The sequence below is a fragment of the Pezoporus flaviventris genome, unplaced genomic scaffold (genome assembly GCF_033815535.1).
Source record: "Pezoporus flaviventris isolate CSIRO_AGI_PZ_B2104156 unplaced genomic scaffold, CSIRO_AGI_Pfla_v1 ptg000066l, whole genome shotgun sequence".
In the NCBI taxonomy this organism is placed as follows: Eukaryota; Metazoa; Chordata; class Aves; order Psittaciformes; family Psittacidae; genus Pezoporus; species Pezoporus flaviventris.
Window position 1 is genome coordinate 7991571 of NW_026892614.1, and position 23375 is coordinate 8014945.

Genomic DNA, 23375 nt, shown 5'->3' on the forward strand with positions numbered 1-23375 from the left:
CAACATCCTTGTCTCTAAATTGGAGAGACATCAATTTGATAGGTGGACCACATCAATTTGATAGGTGGATAAAAAATTGGCTGGATGGCCCCACACAAAGAGTTGTGGTCAATGGCTTAGTGTCCAACTGGAGACCAGTAACAAGTGGTGTCCCTCAAGGATGGGTGTTGGGACCAGGCTTGTTCAACATCTTTGTTGCTGACATGGGCAGTGGGATTGAGTGCACCCTCAGCAAGTTTGCCGATGACACCAAGCTGTGTGGTTCAGTTGATACCCTGGAGTGAAGGAATGCCATCCAGAGGGACCTTGACACGCTTGTGAGGTGGGCTGATGCCAACCTCATGAAGTTTAACCATGCCAAGTGCAAGGTCCTACCCCTGGGTCGGAGCAATCCCAGGCACAGCTACAGGTTGGGCAGAGGAGAGATTCAGAGCAGCCCTGCAGAGAAGGACTTGGGGGTGTTGGTGGATGAGAAATTGAACATGAGCTGGCTTCAGTGTGCGCTTGCAGCCCAGAAAGCCAACTGTATCCTGGGCTGCACAAAAGAAGCGTGACCATCAGGTTGAAGGATGTGATCCTGCCCCTCTGCTCTGCTTTCATGAGACCTCACCTGGAGTATTGCGTGCAGTTCTGGTGTCTTCAGCAAAAAATGGACATGGAACTTTTGGAACAATTCCAGAGAAGGGCTATGAAGATGATCAGGGGACTGGAGCACCTCCCGTATGAAGACAGGCTGAGAAAGTTGGGGCTGTTCAGCCTAGAGAAGAGAAGGCTGCATGGAGACCTCATAGCAGCCTTCCAGTATCTGAAGGGGGCCTATAGGGATGCTGGGGAGGGACTCTTCATTAGGGACTGTAGTGATAGGATGAGGGGTAACAGGTTAAAACTTAACCAAGGGAAGTTTAGATTGGATGTAAGGAAGTTCTTTACTGTAAGGGTGGTGAGGCACTGGAATGGGTTGCCCAGGGAAGCTGAGAATGCTCCATCCCTGGTGGTGTTCAAGGCCAGGTTGAACAGAGCCTTGGGTGAGATGGTTTAGCGTGAGGTGTCCCTGCCCATGGCAGGGGAGTTGGAACTAGATGATCTTAAGGTCCTTTCCAACCGGAATTATTCTACGATTCTATGATTCTGTGATTCTGTGATCTTTCTTTTTCCTCTTACTCATCCAACATTCAGACTGTATAAGAACCTCTTCTCCAGTCCTGTGGCAACTTAATTTCTTTACTGATATCTGGGGAGGAATCTTGACAAACTCATCATGCCCACTGGGTGCCCTTTCCCTCATATTTATTGCCTCTCTTGTATGACTCCATCCGGTTAGTGATGCAGGCTTTCCTTTCAAAGCAGCTGTGATGGTTTGTCTGCATTGAGACAAACATGAGACAGATCTGCATTGTCTCATGTGCTGTGTGATCTTATTTATTATAGACTCTAGTTACTTACCAGAAGCAGGAGTCAGACTTGCAGTTTCTGGGATCCTTGCTAGAGTTTCTTTTTTTTTTGAGGTTGTGTTTGCAATCCGTCTTCCGGGCGTGTGGCCATTTGTAGTTATGAGTTAACGCTTCTTGGCCAGCAACCTCTGTGGTTTCACATTTCCGTTCCTTCAGCACTCCTGGCGTCCACTCTTGGTGACTTGCTGACATCTGGTAATTCCTACATATTTAAATTAAATCATCTAGCTTTCACTCGTCTACTACAGGGAAAGGGTCTGGGTTTGGGTATCTTTCCAGCATTTTTAGCTGTAAAAAACAGGCAAGTAATTTGTAGTGCTTCTCTGCTATGGCTTTATCATCCTTGAGTTCCCTTTATATACTTTTGTTATTGAGCAGTTCCACTGATTTCTTGCCTGGCTTCCTGTTTTTGATCATGAGCATCTTTTGCAAGAAGCTCATCAAATTCTTTTCTATCTGTCTCAGTTGTGTATTTACATTGTCCCGGCATATTTTATTGTCTTACCTTTTCCTCCTTATTTGGGCAAGCTTTTCATTCTTAATACTGACCTTTTCCCTATAATCACCTTTTTACTTTTCCATTAAGACATCCAGGTGGATTTTGGAGGGTTGGGAGGGAAGAGAGAACTACTTTATTCTTTTTGAATTGTGGCAGCCATTTTTTCTGGCGTTATAGTATTTTCAGTAGTCTACTGCCTGTTTGTAAGGTCTTTTCATCTGGTCCTTTGCCCCGCTTCTTTTTCCTTTTTCTTTTTCTTTCCTTTTTCTTATTTTTACCTATATTTTTCTGTTGATGTCCAATATTTGGATATTTGGTTTACTTGTGCATCTTTCTTCCACACCAGTTCTAAACCTACTCATGAAACATTAGGATATATTCCTGGGAAATGGAAAAATCTTCCACTACAGAAGCAGTATTATTTTAAATATAAGTTAATGGTAGTTAAAAGTAATAATAGTAGTTTCCATCCTTTTTGCAGATCTAGGATGATCTTTGGCCTGCTTTGTAGGAGTCTACAAAAGGTTACTGAAGCAACACCCAGCCAGCATGTCCAGGGTGTGGGACACAGCACTCGTCTTGGTATTTAGGACTCCTTGTTTCTGCTGGAAAATGTTAGGGTTCCATGAACTGGGAATTTTTAAATTCCACTGTGTTAAATAAAGTCTTTGGGCTCTTTAATGCTTGTAATTCTTGAGAATGCATAGTCAAGTTCTGTAGAAAATGGTTTCCTTGCAGCTTCTCAAGATGCATAGTAAGAATACGGAGAAGTAAATTAGCACTGGGGGATGGGAATTATGAGCTCGAGTCCAGTTTCTCTTTTAATATTGAATATTAAAATGAATATTATCATCCTGGAGAAACAGGAGAGAAGAAAAATTATAGTGTTTTTGGGTTAGAGAGAATGACTTCAGAACATGAGGTTCTGAGAACCTCTGTGGGTATTGAGCAGTATAGAATTGCCTTGCCATGAGAAAGAACCTTAATGGGGAAATGTAGAGAGCTCTTTCATGTAGCAGCAAAAGGAGTAATGGAGCTCCGTGACTGAATCTTGAATCCAGATTTATTCAGAACCAAAATGAGGGTGACTAAGAGAAAGATTGAAAACTACATCTTGATACCCCCAAAACAAAACAGAGTACATTTTTGAAAATAAGTAATAAAAAAATCAGATAGTTTTTTACCAGTATATGCATAACAGGGGAGAATTCCGTGGACTTGTTCCTTGAAGAGGTCATACTGAAATGATGAGTTTTTGGTTTTGTCTTAAAATACATGATACCATGAATAAAAATCACAAAATGTCCTATACAGATTTGCACGAGATACTCAGATTAGCAATGAAATGTAAACTTGTTGAGAATTTGTCCAAGACTTGCTCAGAGTGTTATTCAAATGAAACAGCACAAATACAGTTGCTCTTTGCTGAGCTCCCCACTGGCATGCTGTTTGAAAAACACTGTATCGATTTAAGAAGATAAAATTACTGTAGTTCCTTGTGTGTTTCATAGTCTTTCTTAGCTGGGTACTGCTGTTGCCATCAGTTTGGCACTTTAATATTCTTTATCATGGACAGTTAGAACTCTCTTACTGTATTTTTATTTTCTCATTATACCAAGCAAAGCCTATTAGTCCTTTACACTTTAATGTTTGAAGGTACTGATTCATGGCAATCAAGTAATTTCTTCTTATTGTTTTGATATGTTAAGTAAATGGAGTTGTTTAAAGACACTGCAAAGGCACTTTCTCTAGCGCATGGCTTGTTACTGGGTTGAGAATAAAAATGTCCTGTTTGTGGTGGTACAAATACAGGTGTAGAGAATGGTATAAAAGGTTGGGTAAGTCAGCGTTAATTTTCCTCCTGAAATGAAGGCAGGAGTGTTCTCTTTCTGTGTGTTGACCTAAGGAGCAAATGCACATGAAGGATGCAGCCAGGCAGCACAACCATCCTTTCACAAAAAGAGACTGCAACAAAAAGTTTATGTTGTCTGCGTTCGTGCTTGTACAATCAACAATAGATACACATACAGCCCTCCCACGTGTTACTCACATAACCACATCCTTTCAACAGATGCTCAGCGTGGCAGGGAGGGAGGGAAGTTTTGAAGGCAATATCCAGAGGATGTTTTCTTTTTATACCATATCAGATCTAATGGTATGCTGCTAATGAAGGATGAGGTTCAGCTAGACCCTTGATGGAACGTAACCACTTCGCCACCTCCTCCCCCACCTCCACCTTTTTTCTTCCTGTTGGACAAGTGAGCTGCACAAGTGGCGCATCAGACAAAGACGACCACTGGACTGCAGGACTGGGAGGAGGAGGAGGAGGAGGAGGAGGGTTTTTCCTCAGCCACATTAGCTGAGGTATAATGAAAAATTGCACCTGGAATTCTCTGAGGAGTTTTGTTGGAACTAGAGGAGTCTGAAAACAGATTTATTTCAGGAGAATTAGAAACTTGTAGAGAACTAGAGCATTTCTCTGGCTTAGCGGTCATTGATCCCTTGGCCTCACCTTATTCTGCCTCATATGGAGATTAAAAGTGTATTTGAGAATGACCAGATCTCTGGGAGATGCTCCTCCCCTTAATCATCTCAGAGTGTGTGAAGAGGGGTTGCTGTCTGTAACCAATAGTCATGTGACTAAATTTCAGTCATTCCCTATCAAACTGTATGTGATCTGTTGGTACAAGATCAAGCTGTCACTGAAAACTAAATAGTCTTGGTATAAAAATGAACTGAATTAAACTGTAGTCATCCAGAAGAAAAGCTTTTGTTAAAAGTGTTTCAGCTGTGCTGCTGATGCTTGCTATTCTTATGTGCACCCTTGGTAAACAAAAGTATGGAAGTCTCTTTAGAGGAGATGAAAAATTTGTGTCGCTTCTCCGTGATGGGGAACTCAGATTCCCTGGGGAACATCAGTATGGAAAAATGCGTCAGCATCATAACCGACATTCATCTGCAGCATGACCCCCGGAAGACAAAGCAGCATTTTACCTCTCGGGATTAGCAAACATGTGTCAGCTTTAGTACTGCTGTTTGGTAGTCAGGTGATAGACTGCCCATATGTCCTCTACCTCATTCTGGCATGAGATTCCCCCCCCCCCCCCCCGTTTTCGAATTTAAAATAAAAGCATAGCTTTATTCCATCGTCATTTGTTACAGTTCTTATATCACAGACATGAAATTTTAAAAGATGTTTTAAGAATTTCTGTACCCAAGTTTAATTTTGTCACCGTAAGTCATTACTGGGAAAGCTTCTTTCTTTGTTTGCTTGTCTGTACTGGGGTCATACAGAAACAGTTATAGAACATAGATGACTTGCATCAAAAGAAACTTAAGTATATAAATAGTTATACTTTAAATCCTTTAAATAGGAGGATGAATGTTAAGAGTTCTTCAGCCACCTACACAGCTCAAATCCCTTCTCATAGTGCAGCATGGTCCTATTGGCAGTGCCATGCTCCCAAATTGCACAGGGAAAAAGGAGAGAAGGAAGAAGCTTTTTTCAGACACTTGCAACTTGCATCTAATTGAACAAGTGTCCCCAGCTTTGTCTCTGGGATTTAGACCAGCAATGTGATGATTTCTTGTGATAAGAAAAGCTGTTGTTTAGTAGTTAGTGTTTTGCAGTGTGGAGAAACAGAAGTTAATATGTGTCTTTGAAGTATCATGAAGTTGAACATTTAAAAATGACTGGAAGTTTGGAGAAATGGCATGTTCTGTCTTCTAGTAGTCCATCACTGGCATTTTAGCACTCTGAAGGAATAATCTGTAGGTCATTTTAAGCAAGTTGGAAAATGTGAGTGTTAGATCAGTGTTATGCAAACATCATTATTAAAGGCTGATGGAAGCATAAAGTATGGATTTCCCCTCACTCTTACATTTCTATATCCATTATGGATGAGATCTTTATATTTCAGCTATTTAGATTTTACTTAATGTATTATTTTTAAAGGGAGTTGCGACCATGATTCTTAAGGGATTCTGTAGTTCATTAAATGAAAAACAAGACACAACTACCTCTAATAAATGTTTTGATTAAAATGGACATTTCTGAACCTTCTACAGACAATACCCGCTCAGATGTGACAGCATTTGTGACATCACCAGTACAGACTTTCACAAGGATTTTGAAGTCAGTGTTGTAAGTCAGTTTCCATTTTGTTTTTGTTAATTAGAAAATTGTTCTGTTTACTTTCTAGAGGAAAAAGCATCCACTAAACCCATATCAATCTGTTTAGTTAATTAAAAAATAGTGCAAATACATTTTTGAAAATTACAGTTCTTATTGGTCCCTATTATTTTGGTGTAACAAATGTTAAATATTTGGTGCCAGTTAATTATTGTATGTATAATCAGAATTTCAGAAAGGCCAAATGTAGGAGGAGTTAATCAGTGTTTCATCTTGTATGAAATTTGACTTATGCGTTGAATAATGTAATTGTAGAGTTTGCTGAGATCTATTTAAGGTCATCCTATAAGTTATTAGAGTGCCTTTTGCATCAAAACTATTTTGGAGGCTGTCATTAAAAACTTTTCAGTAATTCAGATTAGGAAAAAAATACATGCTCATAGCACAAAACCCATGAAATGCATATCTGTTAGCAGAAAACCGGTAACAAACCTCATCCTGATGCTGGCTAGATAAATTCATACATCTTATCCAGGTCACTCATCTTTCCATTCTGTCTTGTCACTTGAAATTTTGGGGTTCATAATTCATCGCTCTGTTTCAGAAGTTTTTTAAGTGAGTGAAAATGAGGCAAAAATTGTGTGCTAGTAAAATTGCATAGGAATTTTACATTTCTGTTCATTAGTCAAGCTTTCTTTTCATTCATAGGACTGGAAAAACTTGAAGCAAAAGAACACTTCACTTGGCTGAATATTTATTGCAATTGTAATATGATGAAATAATACAATAGAAAATACTGGAAAATATGTATATTAAAATTGAACTGTATTATGATTCTTATGTGGGTGTTATGAACGGTTTTGTTCAATTTAAGGCAATGAAATGTTTTAGAAATATGTAGAATACTGAGATTAAAAACCTGAGGGTTTTTTTTTTTGTTTGTTTATTTGTTTAGCTTCATTAATTGTAGGCTGCAAATTTAAGAAAATACTGACCAAATAGGTTTTATCCTCTTGGCACTGCTTCTATTATGGGAAGTATTACATGGCTTACTCAAAATGTCAATTTATATTGTGATCTTTGTGTTGCTAAGATTTTATTAATATCATTAAATCATAATAACCACTTCAGAAATGCATTTCAAGGTATTGTATTTCTAGCTTTGTTCAAACTGTAAATTCTACGTGATTTTTCAGTTATTTGCCACAACTGAGATTTGTACCTATTCCTTATAGTTGACATGTTTTTTCATCTGTAATTTCTATACAAAGACATATGCCAGAGTATTTTTTTGCTTGTATAGAATATGAATTTGTATTAGGCAAATTTGTATTAGGCAAATTTGAATTAGGAAATTCTTGGTTTAATATTCTGTCAGAAGAATCGTGGCATCGTTGCCTAGAGATGCAGTTGATAATAGAAATTTCAATCACTTGAACCTGATTTTATAACTTGATTGGAAAACAAGAATTGCAGTCACAAGGTAGACCATCAGTCTAGTTAATCATTAGTTAATCTTGCCTAGGTTTATTCTGATACCCTTTCTCCCTTGCTTCTTTCTTCCCCCTAGCTAGTCATTTCTCCTTGGTGCTGATACTAGCTGTGGAGTGAACTGAAATTCTTTTGATGTGGTCAAATCCTATTTTCTTGGGGTGTATTTTTGGTTGGATCATTTTGTAGATCTGCCTCAGCTGCATGGATCCCAGTGCTGACATCATAGAGTGGGACATGGGATGCACTGCACACTTCCTTCACAAGTGTTCTTCAGCTTGCCACATGCACTGTGCTGGTAGTAGATTGTATTTAAGGTGAATCACAATGGCCAAGGACTGGAACTTTCATTCACCATCAGTACTCCTTGGCTAGTACAGGACAAAACCACATAGCAGTTAAAAGAAGAACCTTTCTGTATTGAATGTGTACTCCAATTTCCTGAATGTGAGATTGTAATTTTTTAAGAATAAGTGCTCACACACATTTGGAGATGCCTCACAGCATTAAAGGAGAGGCTGTCTTTTTCTGAAGGTGCTAGTAGGTGGTGGGTGCTGGATTGGTGGGAGAGTGGCTGGCATTGCCATGGTGCAAACAGCTAGTTACGTGGTGATGTTACAGGATCATAGAATCATAGAATAATTAGGGTTGGAAAGGACCTTAAGATCATCTAGTTCCACCCCCCCTGCCATGGGCAGGGACACCTCATGCTAAACCATCTCACCCAAGGCCTCGTCCAACCTGGTCTTGAACACTGCCAGGGATGGAGCATTCACAACCTCCTGGGCAACCCATTCCAGTGCCTTACCACCCTCACAGGAAAGAATTTCCTCCTTATATCCAATCTAAACTTCTCCTGTTTAAGTTTTAACCCGTTACCCCTTGTCCTGTCACTACAGTCTCTAATGAAGAGTCCCTCTCCAGCATCCCTATAGGCCCCCTTCAGATACTGGAAGGCTGCTATGAGGTCTCCACGCAGCCTTCTCTTCTCCAGGCTGAACAGCCCCAGCTTCCTCAGCCTGTCTTCATACGGGAGAACTTTACAGCTAGAACTTTAGATGCTGAATGTTTGAAAATCTGTTCTTGAACTCTTCTGAAAACGTGCTGCTATGAGATGATTGGTTATTCTACTATTGGCCATTTATGTTGTTAAATCCTTTGTCGGAGTCCATCCTTTGAAACTGAAGACTAATCCAGTCTTTCTCTCTTCACTCTGCTTCTCTCTGTTTTTGTGTGTGTGTGTTTTGTCTCTGAGGCCTTTCTGTTCTTTTGTCATTTTTAAAAATATAGTTAGCAAAACTGTGATTTATTTGTCAGGGAATAATAATATTTCAGTGTTCCTAATATTGTGTAACTTTACAAATTATAATATTATTCTTTCTTTCATCTCAGTACTGCATAGTTAAGCAAAGGTTACATTAATTGTTCTTTAGTGGTTAGTTTAAACATGGTGTATGAGTATTTCAGGTTATTCTTGTAACTGTTTATTAATTTAAGTAATTCTTCACTGTGTTTCATTTGGTGTTTCTCAGCTCACTGGCATAGCTTTACCACTCTGAAATTCTTCACATTCTTAATAAACTTGAATAGTTTCACTGTCTTGCAGTATATGCAGTGGTGATCCCAGTTCATTATCATATATTTTCACTAAAGTGTTCCTAACAGAGAACTGTAGAGCATCATTGGTGGAAATTTGACTCTGTAATCCTATTTTGCTCCTTTCCTTTTACTCAGTTTCCTATTTCTGTTCTGTTCCATGGCACAGCTTTTTTCATCCACACAACTACCACTCCCATAAACTTATTAAAAGCTTATAAAAAAGTTGAAATAAATTGTGTCAGTCTTACCCATTTTTTTTTAATTGATATTCTTAAGGGAATCCCATATGCATCTTGAGCATGATTTTCTACTCAAACGCAGTGCTGCTCTGTTTATTTTATGTCAGTTTGCATTATTTAAATGTATGATTATAAATAGAATTACAGTTTTCTTTGATTGACATCCAGGTAATTGACTTGAAATTTTCGAGTTTTTTAACCTTTTTTTTTTTTGGTTCTTCTTGGGGGTGTGGAGTGTAATTCTCTGTTTATAATCCTTCATCTTATTGAAGGGTAGCTGGTTTTTGCCAGTGGTTTTCACCTCACTTACAATTTCTTAGTAATTGTGGATGTATTCTGCCTAGTTCTGGGACTCCTTAGTACCTAGCACTCTGCTCCAATACTGCCTTTTTGATCTGGAGAGTTGAAAGTATTTGTCTCTTCCCTGAGGCAGATTTCTGTTGTTGTGAAAACCAATAGAAGAAACCATTCGGGTTCTTTCCAAATATGATTGCCTCAGTTGCAGACTTCATTTTATATCTTGTTAATTTTTCACCAAATTTTCATCTCTTATTTTGCATAAGCTTTGTATTTCCCTTGCTTGGAAGTTCCCTACATCTTATTTTCTGTAAGCAGTACTTCTAAGGTTTATTAATTGTGATGTTTAACTACAGTGATTCCTTTATTTAAAGAAGCCTACATTTTCTCAGCTCCACTCAACTGGTTCCTTAACTTCTGTGATTCCAGGATGATTTGGTGGAATGAACAGGCTGAAAAGCTGGAAGTATGTGGTAAAGAGCAAGCAGACCCTGAGAGTTGGATGGTATATTTTCCAAATTTTGATGGTCCTTATGAATGAAGTGCTTGGATTGCTAATAAAAATACTGCAAGGCCAAATCAAGGAAGAAAATGGAGGTGGAAGTAGGGGAGTGGATTTGAAGTCTTTGTCTCCCTCCTGTGCCCCATTCTGAAGTTTAGTTTCACCTTAAAGTTTACGGAGCAATTCCTTACCCAAGTACAATGGAACTGAAATATTTTGTGGTTACTGTTATATAGTTCTTGAATTAATTCCTTTATGCGGCATAGATGAAAAGGAAAATACCTCCCGCTCACGCATTTTGAAGCCAACAGATTCAAGGAGCATTAGTGTCAATAAATTACTTCTCTGAACTTTATTATGTGTGATATTTAGCCAGTTTGAGAGAAATAAAAAAATCCTTGAAGTGGACACTATTTAAATTTGGGGGCATGGGATTTTCTGCAATTAACTAGATTGCTATGGTAGGCCAATATATTAAGCTCAGGCAGTTTTGCTGCTAATTACACACAACTTCTCTGGAGTATCAGATATTCAGATCCATTTTATGAATATGGTAGAGAGAATAACAACTGTAAAACAAAGCACTGTGCATGTAAGTGACTGTTAGCGTGTATTTCAGAAGGGATAAATGCTCACCATATGGTACAATTACTGTGTCCAAGTTTTCAAATTAGCTTCTCTCATCCTCCTTATTACTGTCTTTAAAAAGAGAGGAAAAAAACCCAACATGATTTATCTACTCTGCAGCAGAACTCTTGACGCAAAACAGCAGCCCAGTTCTGTCCAGTTTTTTTTTCCTAGCATAATAGAGGCTGTCGGACTTTTTTATACTAATTACTGTGTGAGCCTCAGATGAACCCCCTTCAATTCACAGGGCTTTGTTAAGGGAGGAGCTGTCAATGTGTCTGCCCGTTTGCAGCTGTGCTGTGGCTTTAGCTTGCTTAACATTATGCTGCTTTTTAGACTTGACAGAAGGGATTTTTTTTTTTTTTTTTTATTAAGGCAAAGCAGCCTTGTAGCGAAATGGTTTAAGCAGCTGCATTGTGGGGAAGCACAAAGAAGTTATTATTGTGTCTGTTTAGGGGGGTCGGATAGAGGGGGGAGATATTCGGCTGCTGTTGATGCCGATTGTTGACTTGCCATCTGCCAGATAGGGAGAAGAAAAAAATGACAGCTCCAGCAGGGTGTTCAAGAGGTTGTTTGGAGAGACGCATAAACATGTGCAGATGTCGAACTGAATAATGGCAAGAACTTGAGACGGTTTATGATGCTGCTGTTGTGTGTGCATATACAGAATGAATGTATGTGGAGATTTGGTTAGGAGGAGGGTACATATTAATTATCATTGTCCCCCACCGCCTCCTTTACTTCTGTTAATTAGTTCAGGAGTTTAATATCTTCCCTCCCTCCGTTGTTTATTCCTAAAAAGAGCCTTTTCTTGTAGGGAAGAAAACTTCTGATTTCTCTATGTGGTGCATTTAAAAAAAAAAAAAAAAAGAAAACCTAACAGCTTAATAAATTTGGTATTGTGGAAGTAGAAAGAGTGATGCAGTTATTTCAGTCTCAGATGTTTGGTGGACAGGTGCTATTACAAGTTTTCACATATCTTTGTCTGTCTACCTCAAGACTGATATGTTGCATACCCCTGCTACTGCATCCTGAGCTTTTCTTATGCAGAAAGTGCCAATCGGTGATTGTCTAGTATTATATAGCAGACAAGTAAGTGCTAGGGGTTAGAATGAGATTAGCAACTAATTTTCTCTTTCACTTGATCTTATTTTCAGTTCTTTCTCCAAAGCAAGGAGCTGGTCAGGCATAACTTACATTTTCCTGTTTGACAGTTGCACATAAAATAAATTTGGATGGCTCTATAGGAATACAGTTTTCTTTCTTCCACTAAAATCCTTTCTAATTTCTTGTTTGGTGATTTCTGGTGCTGCTGAGTTTCCAGGATAATGTGAAAGAAATGTGAAAAAGGATGCAGTCATGGAGGGAGAATAAATTAGCCCAGAAGGGCTAATTGTCTTATCCAGCTGATCTCTTACTTTAAAGATAAAACCAGAAACTCTGAAATACTGAATTTTCTTCAATAATATTATGTGAAATTCAACATTCTGATACCTATATTGAACTGAAAAATGGAAAATGAAATAGTGGTCGAGGTGCACTGTTGCTGTGGATTGCAGGCATTTCTTCCAGTTAACAGTATATATCAGGGTTTTTTGGTCAGTCACAGCATGACTTCAGTACTATCTGAACCTAAGCACCTCTTTCCACCAAGCTCCCACTGAAGGAGAAAGAACCCCTTTTTACTGTGTCTTCCATCTTAGGTCCAAGAAGCACCAAGTCTGTAAGTTATTGATAACAATAACTGATGGGAGCATTTGATGTACCCTTTTATTATCACTGTGACAGGGTGGCAGAAGTCAGTTTAGGATTATGTCAACTTAATTTTGACTGAAAATTCAGGTGTGGCTGCCTCCTACCCAAGAGCTGATTTCCACATCTGAGCCTAGGCAGAGGTCAGCCAGCGCTGCAAGTGGAGAATTGCTTTTTGCCTGTTAGTTGGGTTGTCAGTTCTTCTCCACCGAATTGTGCTGTTTTTTTCTGTTCTGTCATTGCTGGTGTGCAGCCCAGGTTACTTGAGTAGTGCTGCATTGCTGTTTATCATGAAGCATTTCATGCAACCAAAGAGTTCTCCTGATGTGTACAGCACCAATGGAGCTGTTGTTTCAACTCGAGCAGTTTGAGGAATGCTTCTGTGCATCTTAGGCTGATTCTTTGCAAATAATGCTGGCTAAATGATAAAGCAAAAAGGTTGACTGCAGCAATGTGCTTGAGTCAGAGATGTAGATGAACAATGTTGGTGCTAGCTTTTTGGTAGCTGGCAAGATATGAGGCTGGGAGCACACCTAGTGACAGAGAAAGTTCAGCGGAGCTGTCTTAAAATTATTGCGATGTGCTGAGTTTTAAAGTGAGATGGCTTGCTTTGTGAAAACATGCTAGCAAGTATACCAATTTTAAGAGGGGAAAGTCACATAATTTTTGACAACACATTAATCTGTCAAACTCAGCTGAATGATAATGCTATTGTCAAACTTATCATACTCTTTTGCAAACAATGGAAAGTTTGAGATTTCTTGTGTAAACTAGAGTTGGCTGTTTTACAAAATGTAAGTAGAGAATATTAAGATGTTTAATTCAACTTAACTACATGTAAAAAGCATTTACATTTTAATTGTCTGGTTTAATGTGTACATTTGTACCAAGTACATGAATTTAAGTCATTGCTGCTGTAGCTGTCTTAGTGTAATTTACAAATGAATATTTGTGTTCTTGTCCTACTTTTAAGATATTTTCAAAATCTGAAAAAATCTTTGGTCTACTAGCACTTCATTAAAAACAGAAGAAAGTCATATTTTTTCTGTTACACAAAGTACCACTTGATGCTGATAGTCCTGTATAAACAAGTACAAATATTTAAAAGTACTGAGAATGTGAAGGCTTTTAGCTATAAAAAAATGATAGGAGACAATATTCTACATGGTTTTTTTGCATTCACCACGTATATATCACTACTCTATTAAAACCTACAGAGCTGCTTTGAGAAGCTGCTAAATAGTGTTTTGAATTTTGAGCCGATAAAGCCTTGTGCAAGAGAGAAATTTAGAAAATGTGAGCAGTGTCCCTAAGTATTTCCAGGAGATATAGACCTTGGTTTTCAATTCCTGAATAGCAGGCATATTTAGAAAATATTGATCTCCTTTGTTGTTCAGGGATGCTGATGCAATAGAGAACTCTGTTGTTCCAGACAGCATGTGCTAATACCAACTTCTATTAAATTTATTTATTGTTCTAATTCTTATCCTTAAAGAATGAAGGGGAAGTGAGAGTGATGTTGAAACTGGCAAAGTTTTCTTCCTGTTGGCTAAAAATGGACATGGTAAAGGTCAATTCTCAATTTATCAGGATGTCAGCTAACTCAGTATTTCTGGTATGATTTTTTAAAAGGACAAAATTCTTTGCATATGGAAATCAAGTATGTGTTGTTAACATTTATTTTCCATGAGGTGGCAAAAAACATCAGTAATTCTGTGTGGATATTGTCAATGACCAGTTTGAAAACTGCATTTACTTTTGAATAGTGGCATGTCTCTCTGTTATTGAATATTTCCCTCTAGATTTTTTTATATTTTAGAGAAAAGATTATTAATGCAACAGGAAAGCATTGAATAAACAGCAGGAGCTGCAGTACTGATGCATTTGCACAAGGCAGTGCAGTGACTCACACCAGTAGTCCTGATGAAAAATTGGGGGACTGGTGCTTTGAACCCTACTGAACTGGGACACATAGGTTGCATATGGAACCTAGGGGGAAGAAACTCCACAGTAAGAGTAGGGAAAAACTTTCCATTGAGGAGAGTGGTCCTTCCATCACTTTACCTGCAGAGGAGCATACTGAGAGCATGGAGAACTAACTCTGCCTTTGCACTGCGTGGTGGCTCCACCTCTCCACTTGGAAGTACGTTGTTTTATTGCTAGGAGCCCGCATATCTGATCAATACTTACTACTGCTTCAGTGTATCTTGGCTGGCATGGAGAAGAGAATGCTGTCCCTGCTTTTCTCTGCCTCCTCCTGATCAGCTGAGGAACTTCTAGGTCTTTTTCCCCACGCTGCTGGCTGCCTTCTGCAGAATCTTAACATCTGTGCAGTTTTCACTCATGTCTGACCACACAGCTGTGAATTGCTGAACATAAGTTGACCAGTCTTTATATCTGCACTGGATTGTTGTGATGTGGTGGGCAGTGAAAGGCATTTGAACTTTCTCACCTTAATTCCCTATTTTGCAGGAAACTTAATGGAATCTTAGCTGTGGCATAAGCCAATGCACACACCTCGCATGTAATGTTTCCTATTTCCCAGTTGTGAGTGGAAAAATTAATTTGTCTAACGTTAAGTACGGATGTGTTGAAAATGTCATTTAGCATTACTGGGATCTGTGGGAAAACAGTATAAATAAATAATCACCGTCTCACAGTAAAAAAGACAATCAGAAAACGTTAGTTCCAAATTCTGCTTCTCTTTGAGCAGCTGACAAATATTTGGGAGGGGGTGTATAATAAAAACAGCTTTTAAAATGCTAAGGTGCAGTAGGAAAAATACCAGCTTAAATTAATTTTTTGGTGCGCATTAAGATTTTGTCAACTCTTTTGTATGCTGTATAATTGCACATTCATATTAGTTTGGGTCATGAGCACAGGTATACTTTTTTAGTTTTTTTAAAACATTTATTTTTTACAGTAGCTTTGAACTATCTTGCAAGTTTCTTATCATTAAATCAGACATAAGTAATTATTTAACAGAAGTGCTTTACATTTACTGGTGTCTGCTGACTTAATCAAATAGTCTGCTGATGCTTCTAATCGTGTGTTAGGTAACACTGCCCTCAGAGGGCCAAGGTGAGTAAATTCAATCTCAAAACCACTGGCATTACTTCTGATATTTTACTTGACCTGACATGGATTACAGTTGTTTCTTTTAAAGAAAAATGGCTTGTTTTTAAGTTGTTTTATTTACTTTTATGTAATTTTTTTTTAACGTGCTTAAATAAATTCATTCCTCCCCACCTCTCCTTGGTATTAAATATTAGTGTAGGGGAACTGGAGTTTTGATTTTACAAAATGTGCCATAAAAAAAAAGAAAGAAAAGAAAAAAGGGCAAACAATATTATTTCTACTAATCCATTTCAGTAAATTGATGACACAGACACGAGGCATTTTTTTTCCCCCTTTTTCTTTCTTTCTTTCTTTTTTTTTTTGTTTTTTGTTTCTTTTTTTTGTTTTTTTTTCCCCTTCTCCTTCTTCCCTTAAATCTCACTTATGTCTGTGTGGCAGCTGTTGCTTCTTTTAAGGAAGCAAGTTTTTGAACTCAGGTTTCTGTTGCTTATCAGCACTGTATATTAAAGACATTTCCTTCACACCTCTAAAGCCATTTACATATTGAAAAATGTAGATGTTTTGCAGAAGTGACTTTGAAAAAAACCCAACTTTTTTCAAATAATAAGATTAATTTTAAATTACTGAATAATTTTTCAAGTATTGCTAAATCTCCATATGCTTAGGATGAGAAGTGGTGAGACTAACAATAGCAACCATTGAATCTGAGGTGTATGTTTGAAGAGAGAGTTTGAGTTCTGAGATGAAGTACAAAAAATTATGAACTCTGAGTGGTACATTTGACTAACACAGATTTGTTGACTGCTCATATGGTTTCTTAGAAAGCTCTTCTTTGTGAAGCTCCTCAGCAGTATCAAAACTACAAGCATTGCATCACTAGAGCAAACATATTTTGTGAAATGTCCTGAAGGCAGGATTCTTGTTACTAGCTGTCACATGTAGAAAAGAAAAATCATTAAACTTGCAGAACAGAGGCTAATGCAGAGCCAGCCGCAAAGGTCATGTGCCAAATAAACTTCCATTAAGCATTATTTCTTAGTGTTGTTAGCCAGTGTATTATTAAATGCAACATTAATTAAAGAGTTGCATGTTATAAGTGTGCATTTTGCACAAAGATCAGATTGCATTTTCATGTATTTCATGCCTTATTTCATCTTTTGGGTGCATTCTCTTGGTAATCATTAAAAAAGCAGCCACCAATAATCTAAAACTGATTCCAAATCTGTTTTCTGTGTGTATGTATTTATTGTTTGTATATATCTGTGAGATATATATTCTAGTGTCCCTTTTCTCAAGTAGCTTGAAAAACTTTTACTAGAATTAAAATCATGTAGGAATTGCTTGGCTTTCTTTGCTGCAGTGGTTGAAGTTAGCGACCTCTTCTTACTGTCTAGTAAACGGATCCTAAAAGAACATGTTTTTCAACTTAGAAGGATGTAAATTTAAGCAAAATACTAATTTAGCTTACATTAACTCAGCAGGAAGCAGGGTACAAACTGATTGATTGTCTATGGCAGATCCACTGCTTTTTTAAGTACTGGAGCTTGTTCATTAAATTGTCAGGGTATCATGTGGTTTGGTTAGCCTGCCTAGACTTCTCCTTTTGCATGGAATTTCTTTTCACTTGAATTAATGAATTTTAGATGTAAATTTCCTGTTGTTTGCTTGTATTGAGGTACTTGATAAACATCCACTTCAAGTATCTTTAAAGTGATTTAGTATTGTGCAACTGTAAAATACACTTTTTTAAATGAGGGGTTGGTAAGTTAGAAGACGTAGAAGTTTTTTCTTTTTCAAATACTCTACTGTGTTTTAATATTTTTTTGTATGGAGGATTTCTCTTTCAAAGCAGTTCCATAACAAGATGTCTATTAAGAAGTATGGGCTAAAATGTTTTTCTATCTTTGAGGAGATCTGTAGAAGGAACGCGGCTGTATGAGAGCACCTAGAGTGCATCTTGAGAGTCATTAAACCACTTGAGCAGCTAAGTGAACTGTTCACTGATACCACTGTTTACTTTAGTCTTCAAAAGTGTTCTCCCATTTGTTAATTAAATTACAAAATAAATAAAGGACAAATGATAAATATTCATGCATAGGCCATCAGGAGGTATTGGAATATTGGTCATTTCAAGACAAAACTAGGGGGTTTGGTGTATGGGTGTGTTTGTACAGATGTCTTGAAAAAGTCTGACTGTGATTCATGTTGGGGAATTGCTTAGAAGAAACATTCTTCAAAGAAATACATCTATGAAAGAAATATATGGATCCTTATGAAGACACAGTATTTTGCAATTGCTTTTAAATTACATCTCCTCTGCCTGGCTGTAGTTTGCAGGGCGAAGACAGAGGTACAGCTGTGCTCATGGGAAAACTGGTACTTGTATGTCATTCAATATTTATATCTTCTTGTGATTAGCTTTTTTCTGAAGTCGCTAGCTCCCTTCAGAGGAGCTTGAAAGTGCTAGTCATACTTTTCTAATGGTTTTTCTCCAGGCAGATCATCAGCTACATAACTTAGTAAATGATAAAAAATCTGTTATCTTTCCTGATTAAGACTCTTTGAGTACTTAGTAGAAGCCAAATACAATCTAAAATGTTGTCCTAAGAGGAGAAGAGGGATTAAGTGATCAGGGAAATGTGCACTGGGGTGGGTCTCTAACAGCACCTGCTAGAAGGGTCTCCTTTTCTGCAGGTTTAGTTCTGAAGAGTGTGTATGTGAGTAAACGAAGTGTTGCGTTCTTTCTTGAGCTGACTAATAAATGTATTTACCCTATCAGCTCTGATTTTTAGAACAGAGCCTGTCCAGTTTATCCCTTACAGAAGAGAGGACTGTTTTTGACACTTGAACTGTTGGATGGCTGACGTGCTTTAGTCATGTTGGTATTCTCTCCATGCTGTCCTTGAACTCTTCAGTAGTCTTAGGTGCCTGCCTACCATTTAATTCACCTTCTAGAGAAGCCTAAGATCTTTATAGATTTTAAACCTAGGAACAGGCACTTTCTCTTGTAACTTACTGTTCCAACTAAGATAGATATAATTTATTAGAATTGTACAAAAGAGTCTCTTTATGGTCTGTTCAAGAAAGCAACAAGGATATTAATATTTTAAAACTTACGTTGGGTGATCTGATACGTAAGGTTTTGTTTTGGCTTCAACTTTACAGTTCATGCAGATTTCAGCAAATTTGTCATAGGGCATTTTTTAAACATTCTTTACTATGAGTCATACCTTTGCTTAAGCCTATGATTATTTCATTTTCAAGTATTCAGCAAACTTAATTCAAAAAATGTCTTTTCTTTTTCATTCTTATATGTTTTTCCCTGTTGGTATTAAAGTTACGCATTTGTTTTCCCATACTGCACTTGTATTTGTTCTCCGACTTACAAACTGTCATGCCTTTTTTTTCTGCTTATTTGTTCATTTTGTTTTTTTTTTGGTGGTGGTTTTTTGTTTGTTTGTTTGTTTTGTTTGCTTTTATGTTAGCTGGGATTTCCCATTGTGAAATCAGTTCAGGTTGACAGTGTCAGTAGGGATGATTCCAGCTGAACTAGCCCCAGAGAACTGAGACAGCTCTGAGTCAATACAAATGTAACTGGTGTTGTATTTGCTGTATTAATTTTGTGGTCAAATTAAGTAACATTTTCAATTTTCTTTCTAATTCTATGAATAGATTTTAAAAAAATAAAAATCAAGTAGTTACCCTGCTATCTAGAAGCAGGACTAAATACGAAGAGTTTTGCTTCTGAGGGGCAAGAGATACATTTCAGCATGAATAACCTGGTGTTAATTTTTCCTTTTCCTCTTCTGCTACTCCCTGCCCCACTTCTCTGCATAAATACATGTTGGAAATCAGAAATGTAAATGGCTTTAGTTAGATTTTTAACCCATGGGCAGCGTTAAAATCTTTACAGATTGTGATCAAGTTCAGCGAGGCCATATTAACATTTCCCATGTTGAACTTCAGTGTCAATTAATTGATTCCTCTCATAGAAAGGTAAATATGGGATTAATGAATTTTTAGATAAGCCTTCAGTGGAGTAATCTTCATGTCAGATGGATGTAAACTTCTTTCTGACCTTTGAATTGTATACAAGCTAAGTAGCTACAGCTAACGGGGTGCTGGAGTGGTCTGTTCTAAATGTTTTGCAAACGGTGAGAAGTCCTTGGCATGGTTGCAAATTCTGCATTGTTAATACACTTTTTTTCTTAATATGTTCAGTTGTATAATGATGAAACTGTGGCTTATTTAAAGTCTTAGTAAGTACTTGTGCATAGGTTATTTACTCTGCATAGTTGATGGAAATCAAAGGGAGAGAAAGTCGGACAGATATGAACTCACCTGTACTTAACTGAGTAATTGCACTATATAAATGAAATTGTTGCTGAGAATTTGGTGTGGCATTGTAAAGTATAATGCTATTAAAGAGATCTTTCAGATCTATTTGTTAAGTATATTTTGTGTAGGTTTTCCTACTAACCAAAATTTTCTTGTATTTGTTTAGTGTATGATTTGAGAAAATTAATAGGTTTTGCTGTGGCTCAGCAGGATAAATGTTCTACCTTGTCACAGTTTTGATTTCATTTTGCCATTAAAAATCAGGCTGTAGTGCTTATTTTTGCCTGCAGCAAATTTCAAAGTGTTTATATGTGTAAAGATGTAGGATTTTGAAGGGGATAGTGTGATAAAATTTAGAATTACAGAATATTACGGTACAGTACTTCTAGCTTCTTATTCCAGAGGCATTACTGTATAGTCCAGGCTAACCATTGCAGTTCCATTTTGTAGGGAGTTAAAATTTCTGTAAATTGAAAATGTCTGAAAAGGTTTTGGTGTAATTGATGTTAGACACTGATAATATGTTATGTTTTTTAATATCAAAGTGTTTTTTTTTCTACAGTATTAATGAACTTTTTTTTTTCTCCTTTAGGAGAATATATAAAAAACTGGCGGCCAAGATATTTCCTGCTAAAGACAGATGGCTCTTTCATAGGCTATAAGGAGAAGCCCCAGGATGTGGATCTGCCATATCCACTCAACAACTTTTCAGTGGCAAGTACGTATTTCCAGTATTTATTATTCTCTCGGCATATTGACAAAATATCTGCTACATATTGCTTCATGTGTAGTTCAGAATTTATTGGTAACACTGCAAGTTTGATGCCATGTGTCAGACTATTGCACCGCTAATCTTATGTCCAGCTCTACAAGGTATCTTTACCAGAGCATTGAAGATTTTGCTCTGGGTTGGATTTTGAATATTTTTGAAATAAATCTCATTTTTGTCCATGTGTGTGTCTGAAGTGTCTGTAACTAACAATAACACTTGAGAAATTATTACTGTAAGAAGAAAATTCCTGGAAAGCTTACTTTTATCCTGATCATTGACCTCTTTTCTCTTTTTCAGTGGTATCTCTGAATTCACTTGAAAACTCAAATTAATTAGAAAATTATCTAGACTGTCAAATGACACAAAATCATGCTAAATTATTTTTCTCTTGGATAATCAGGTAATCAGCTCTCCAGCCTGGTTAATCAGTAATTTCAAGCAATCACACAATTTGCATATATTAGCAAAGCTACAAAGTGTGTATCTGTTGGATAAAGTGAAGACATTTTGATTTCTTGTTTTCCAGGAATGTTTCTGGAAGATAAATCTGTAGGGCTTTTTTTGATCTGGCAAAGTGAGATTAGTAGATAAGTGTTTCTGAACAGAAATGAAGGGAATGATGGCGGGGGGGGGTAAAACAGTGCAAAAAATCTTCCTGTATATGAGTTGTGGATATTATAGCTAGAAACTTTCAAAGGAACACTAGAAGATTTACCCAGTTTCTTTCAAGATTGCATTAGTATACTGCAGTATAATAAATGAGGGTGTTTAGTTTTGTAGAGGGGTATACAAAGTAATTTGTGTATTTTATTTGTTAAGAAGATAATCTCATGCTCCAAGCCCGTGTCTTCTCCCACACCTAGAGGAGGAAAACTGCATATTCTGATTGTGACAGAAGTCTTGCAAATGATGTTGAGCATGCAAGTGTTCTAGTAATAATAGATGCTCATTCGCCTTTTTTGCTATTCAGCATAAAAAGCAGTGATATCTTTAGGTTGCTCATATGAGTAAGAATTGACTAGATCATGGGTTGTAACTCCTTAGTTATTGTTCTGATTATCTTAACCTACTAATTTATTGCAGTTGGTGCTTTCCTAGATACTTTTTCTCCAGTGTGAAGCAGAAAGAACTACTGTAGAGCTACAGCAGGCTTTTTTTTTGTCCTGCTTTACCATGTTCTTCGTTGCATATCTTGTGTTTCTTTGCTGCAGCAGCTAGGAAGATGATCCAAATGGTAGTTCTGCTAAGCGAAGAAATGCGTAATTAACAATTAGAGTGTGTTGATACTGGTGTGTGTGTTTGTTTGTTTTGTCACTATTGTTATTTTGATACCCAAAGGTCATTTTATGTAATTCTGGTATCAAAATGCTGCCCCTGAACTTTGCCTAGGTGGAAATTGGAGGATTCATATTGTTTTCCACAGTGACACCATCACCACCATTACCCACCCATTCCTCAACCCAACTGAACAAACGAAAATATCCTTTCTGCAACTAGCAAGTGCCATAGGTCTGATTCTTATGCAATATAAGCTAAAGGAACAGTCATGTAATATTAGTTGAAGAAATACACTTTTGGTAAGCAAGATGAGGTTTTCTGGCAGGAAAAAACAGAAATGATTGCTGATCAGTGCCAGAATAGGGAGATTTTTCACTCATAAAAAGTATCCCATGAAGATAAGTGAAGTACCTATGTAGAATGCACAGGATGAAAAACAAAAACAGTATGATATTGCACTCTAAATTGCAAGGGACTGTAAGTATTTTGTCATATATTTTGTCTGTCTGAAGTTGAGGTCATGGGTAGGGCAAACAAAATCGCTGTGTGAATGAATCGGATCTCATGGGCAGTACCTGGTAAATGTCAAGAACTGGTCACATGGCCTTTGATCCAAGAGTTCCTGAGCTGCTGCAGTAGGTTTGTGGCCACAAGCAGTGCAACATATTTTTCCTGTAATAGTGAAGTACATTTTTCATAAATTACTAGCCAGGCAGATGGAGTGTGAGATCACTGTTAATACCATCTTGATTAGGTTGGCAGGGACTTAAAGATATGTCTTTACAGTCCTATCTTCATGTAATCTTTGTAGCTATCTGTAAAGTGAGAGTGTGGTCTCAGTCTACTTTCTGTTCTCCAAATGATAGACATCTTTGGCTCTTGCTTACAGCTTGTTATTTAAGCAGAAAAGGCCAAGGCTGTGGCATTATTTTTGTAGTACTGATGGAGTGAACACTGGAAAGTTTGCACAGCTCTGCTTTGTTTGATACTTGTTCTGTAGTTTAAAACTTATATCCATCTCTGTCAAACTAAAGTCGCACACCTGAGCATTACTCTCTCCCTGGTCTTGTGTTATCCGCTTACTCCATCATGAATGACAGGAAGGCCAGAGAGAATGAAGTTATTTTAAATACATCTAACAGTGCTTCCAGTGCTATATATATCTTTAAAGATAGAAATATGTCTTTTAAAGGTAAAAGAAGGTGATATAATTATAATGGTGGGAAATTCGTTGCAGAAGCTTAAACTAATTGATACTGGTTTGCAGAGGTAAATTTAGAAATGTGAGCTTTCTTGAACTGGCTGGTTCAAAATCAGTTC

At 37.4% G+C, this 23375-nt stretch overlaps 1 protein-coding gene across 7 annotated transcripts in view; it reads left to right on the forward strand.

The window, feature by feature from the left end:
* Nucleotides 1-23375, forward strand: part of AKT3 (AKT serine/threonine kinase 3) — a 148472-nt gene that overhangs the window by 59203 nt on the left and 65894 nt on the right. For 6 of the 7 annotated variants that reach the window (XM_061471148.1, XM_061471147.1, XM_061471150.1 and 3 more), the window contains exon 3: nucleotides 20598-20723. In XM_061471148.1, the coding sequence (XP_061327132.1) occupies nucleotides 20598-20723 (126 nt within the window). Of the gene's footprint in view, nucleotides 1-6018; nucleotides 6095-20597; nucleotides 20724-23375 lie in introns of all 7 variants that reach the window. The other variant, XM_061471152.1, reaches the window with a different exon arrangement.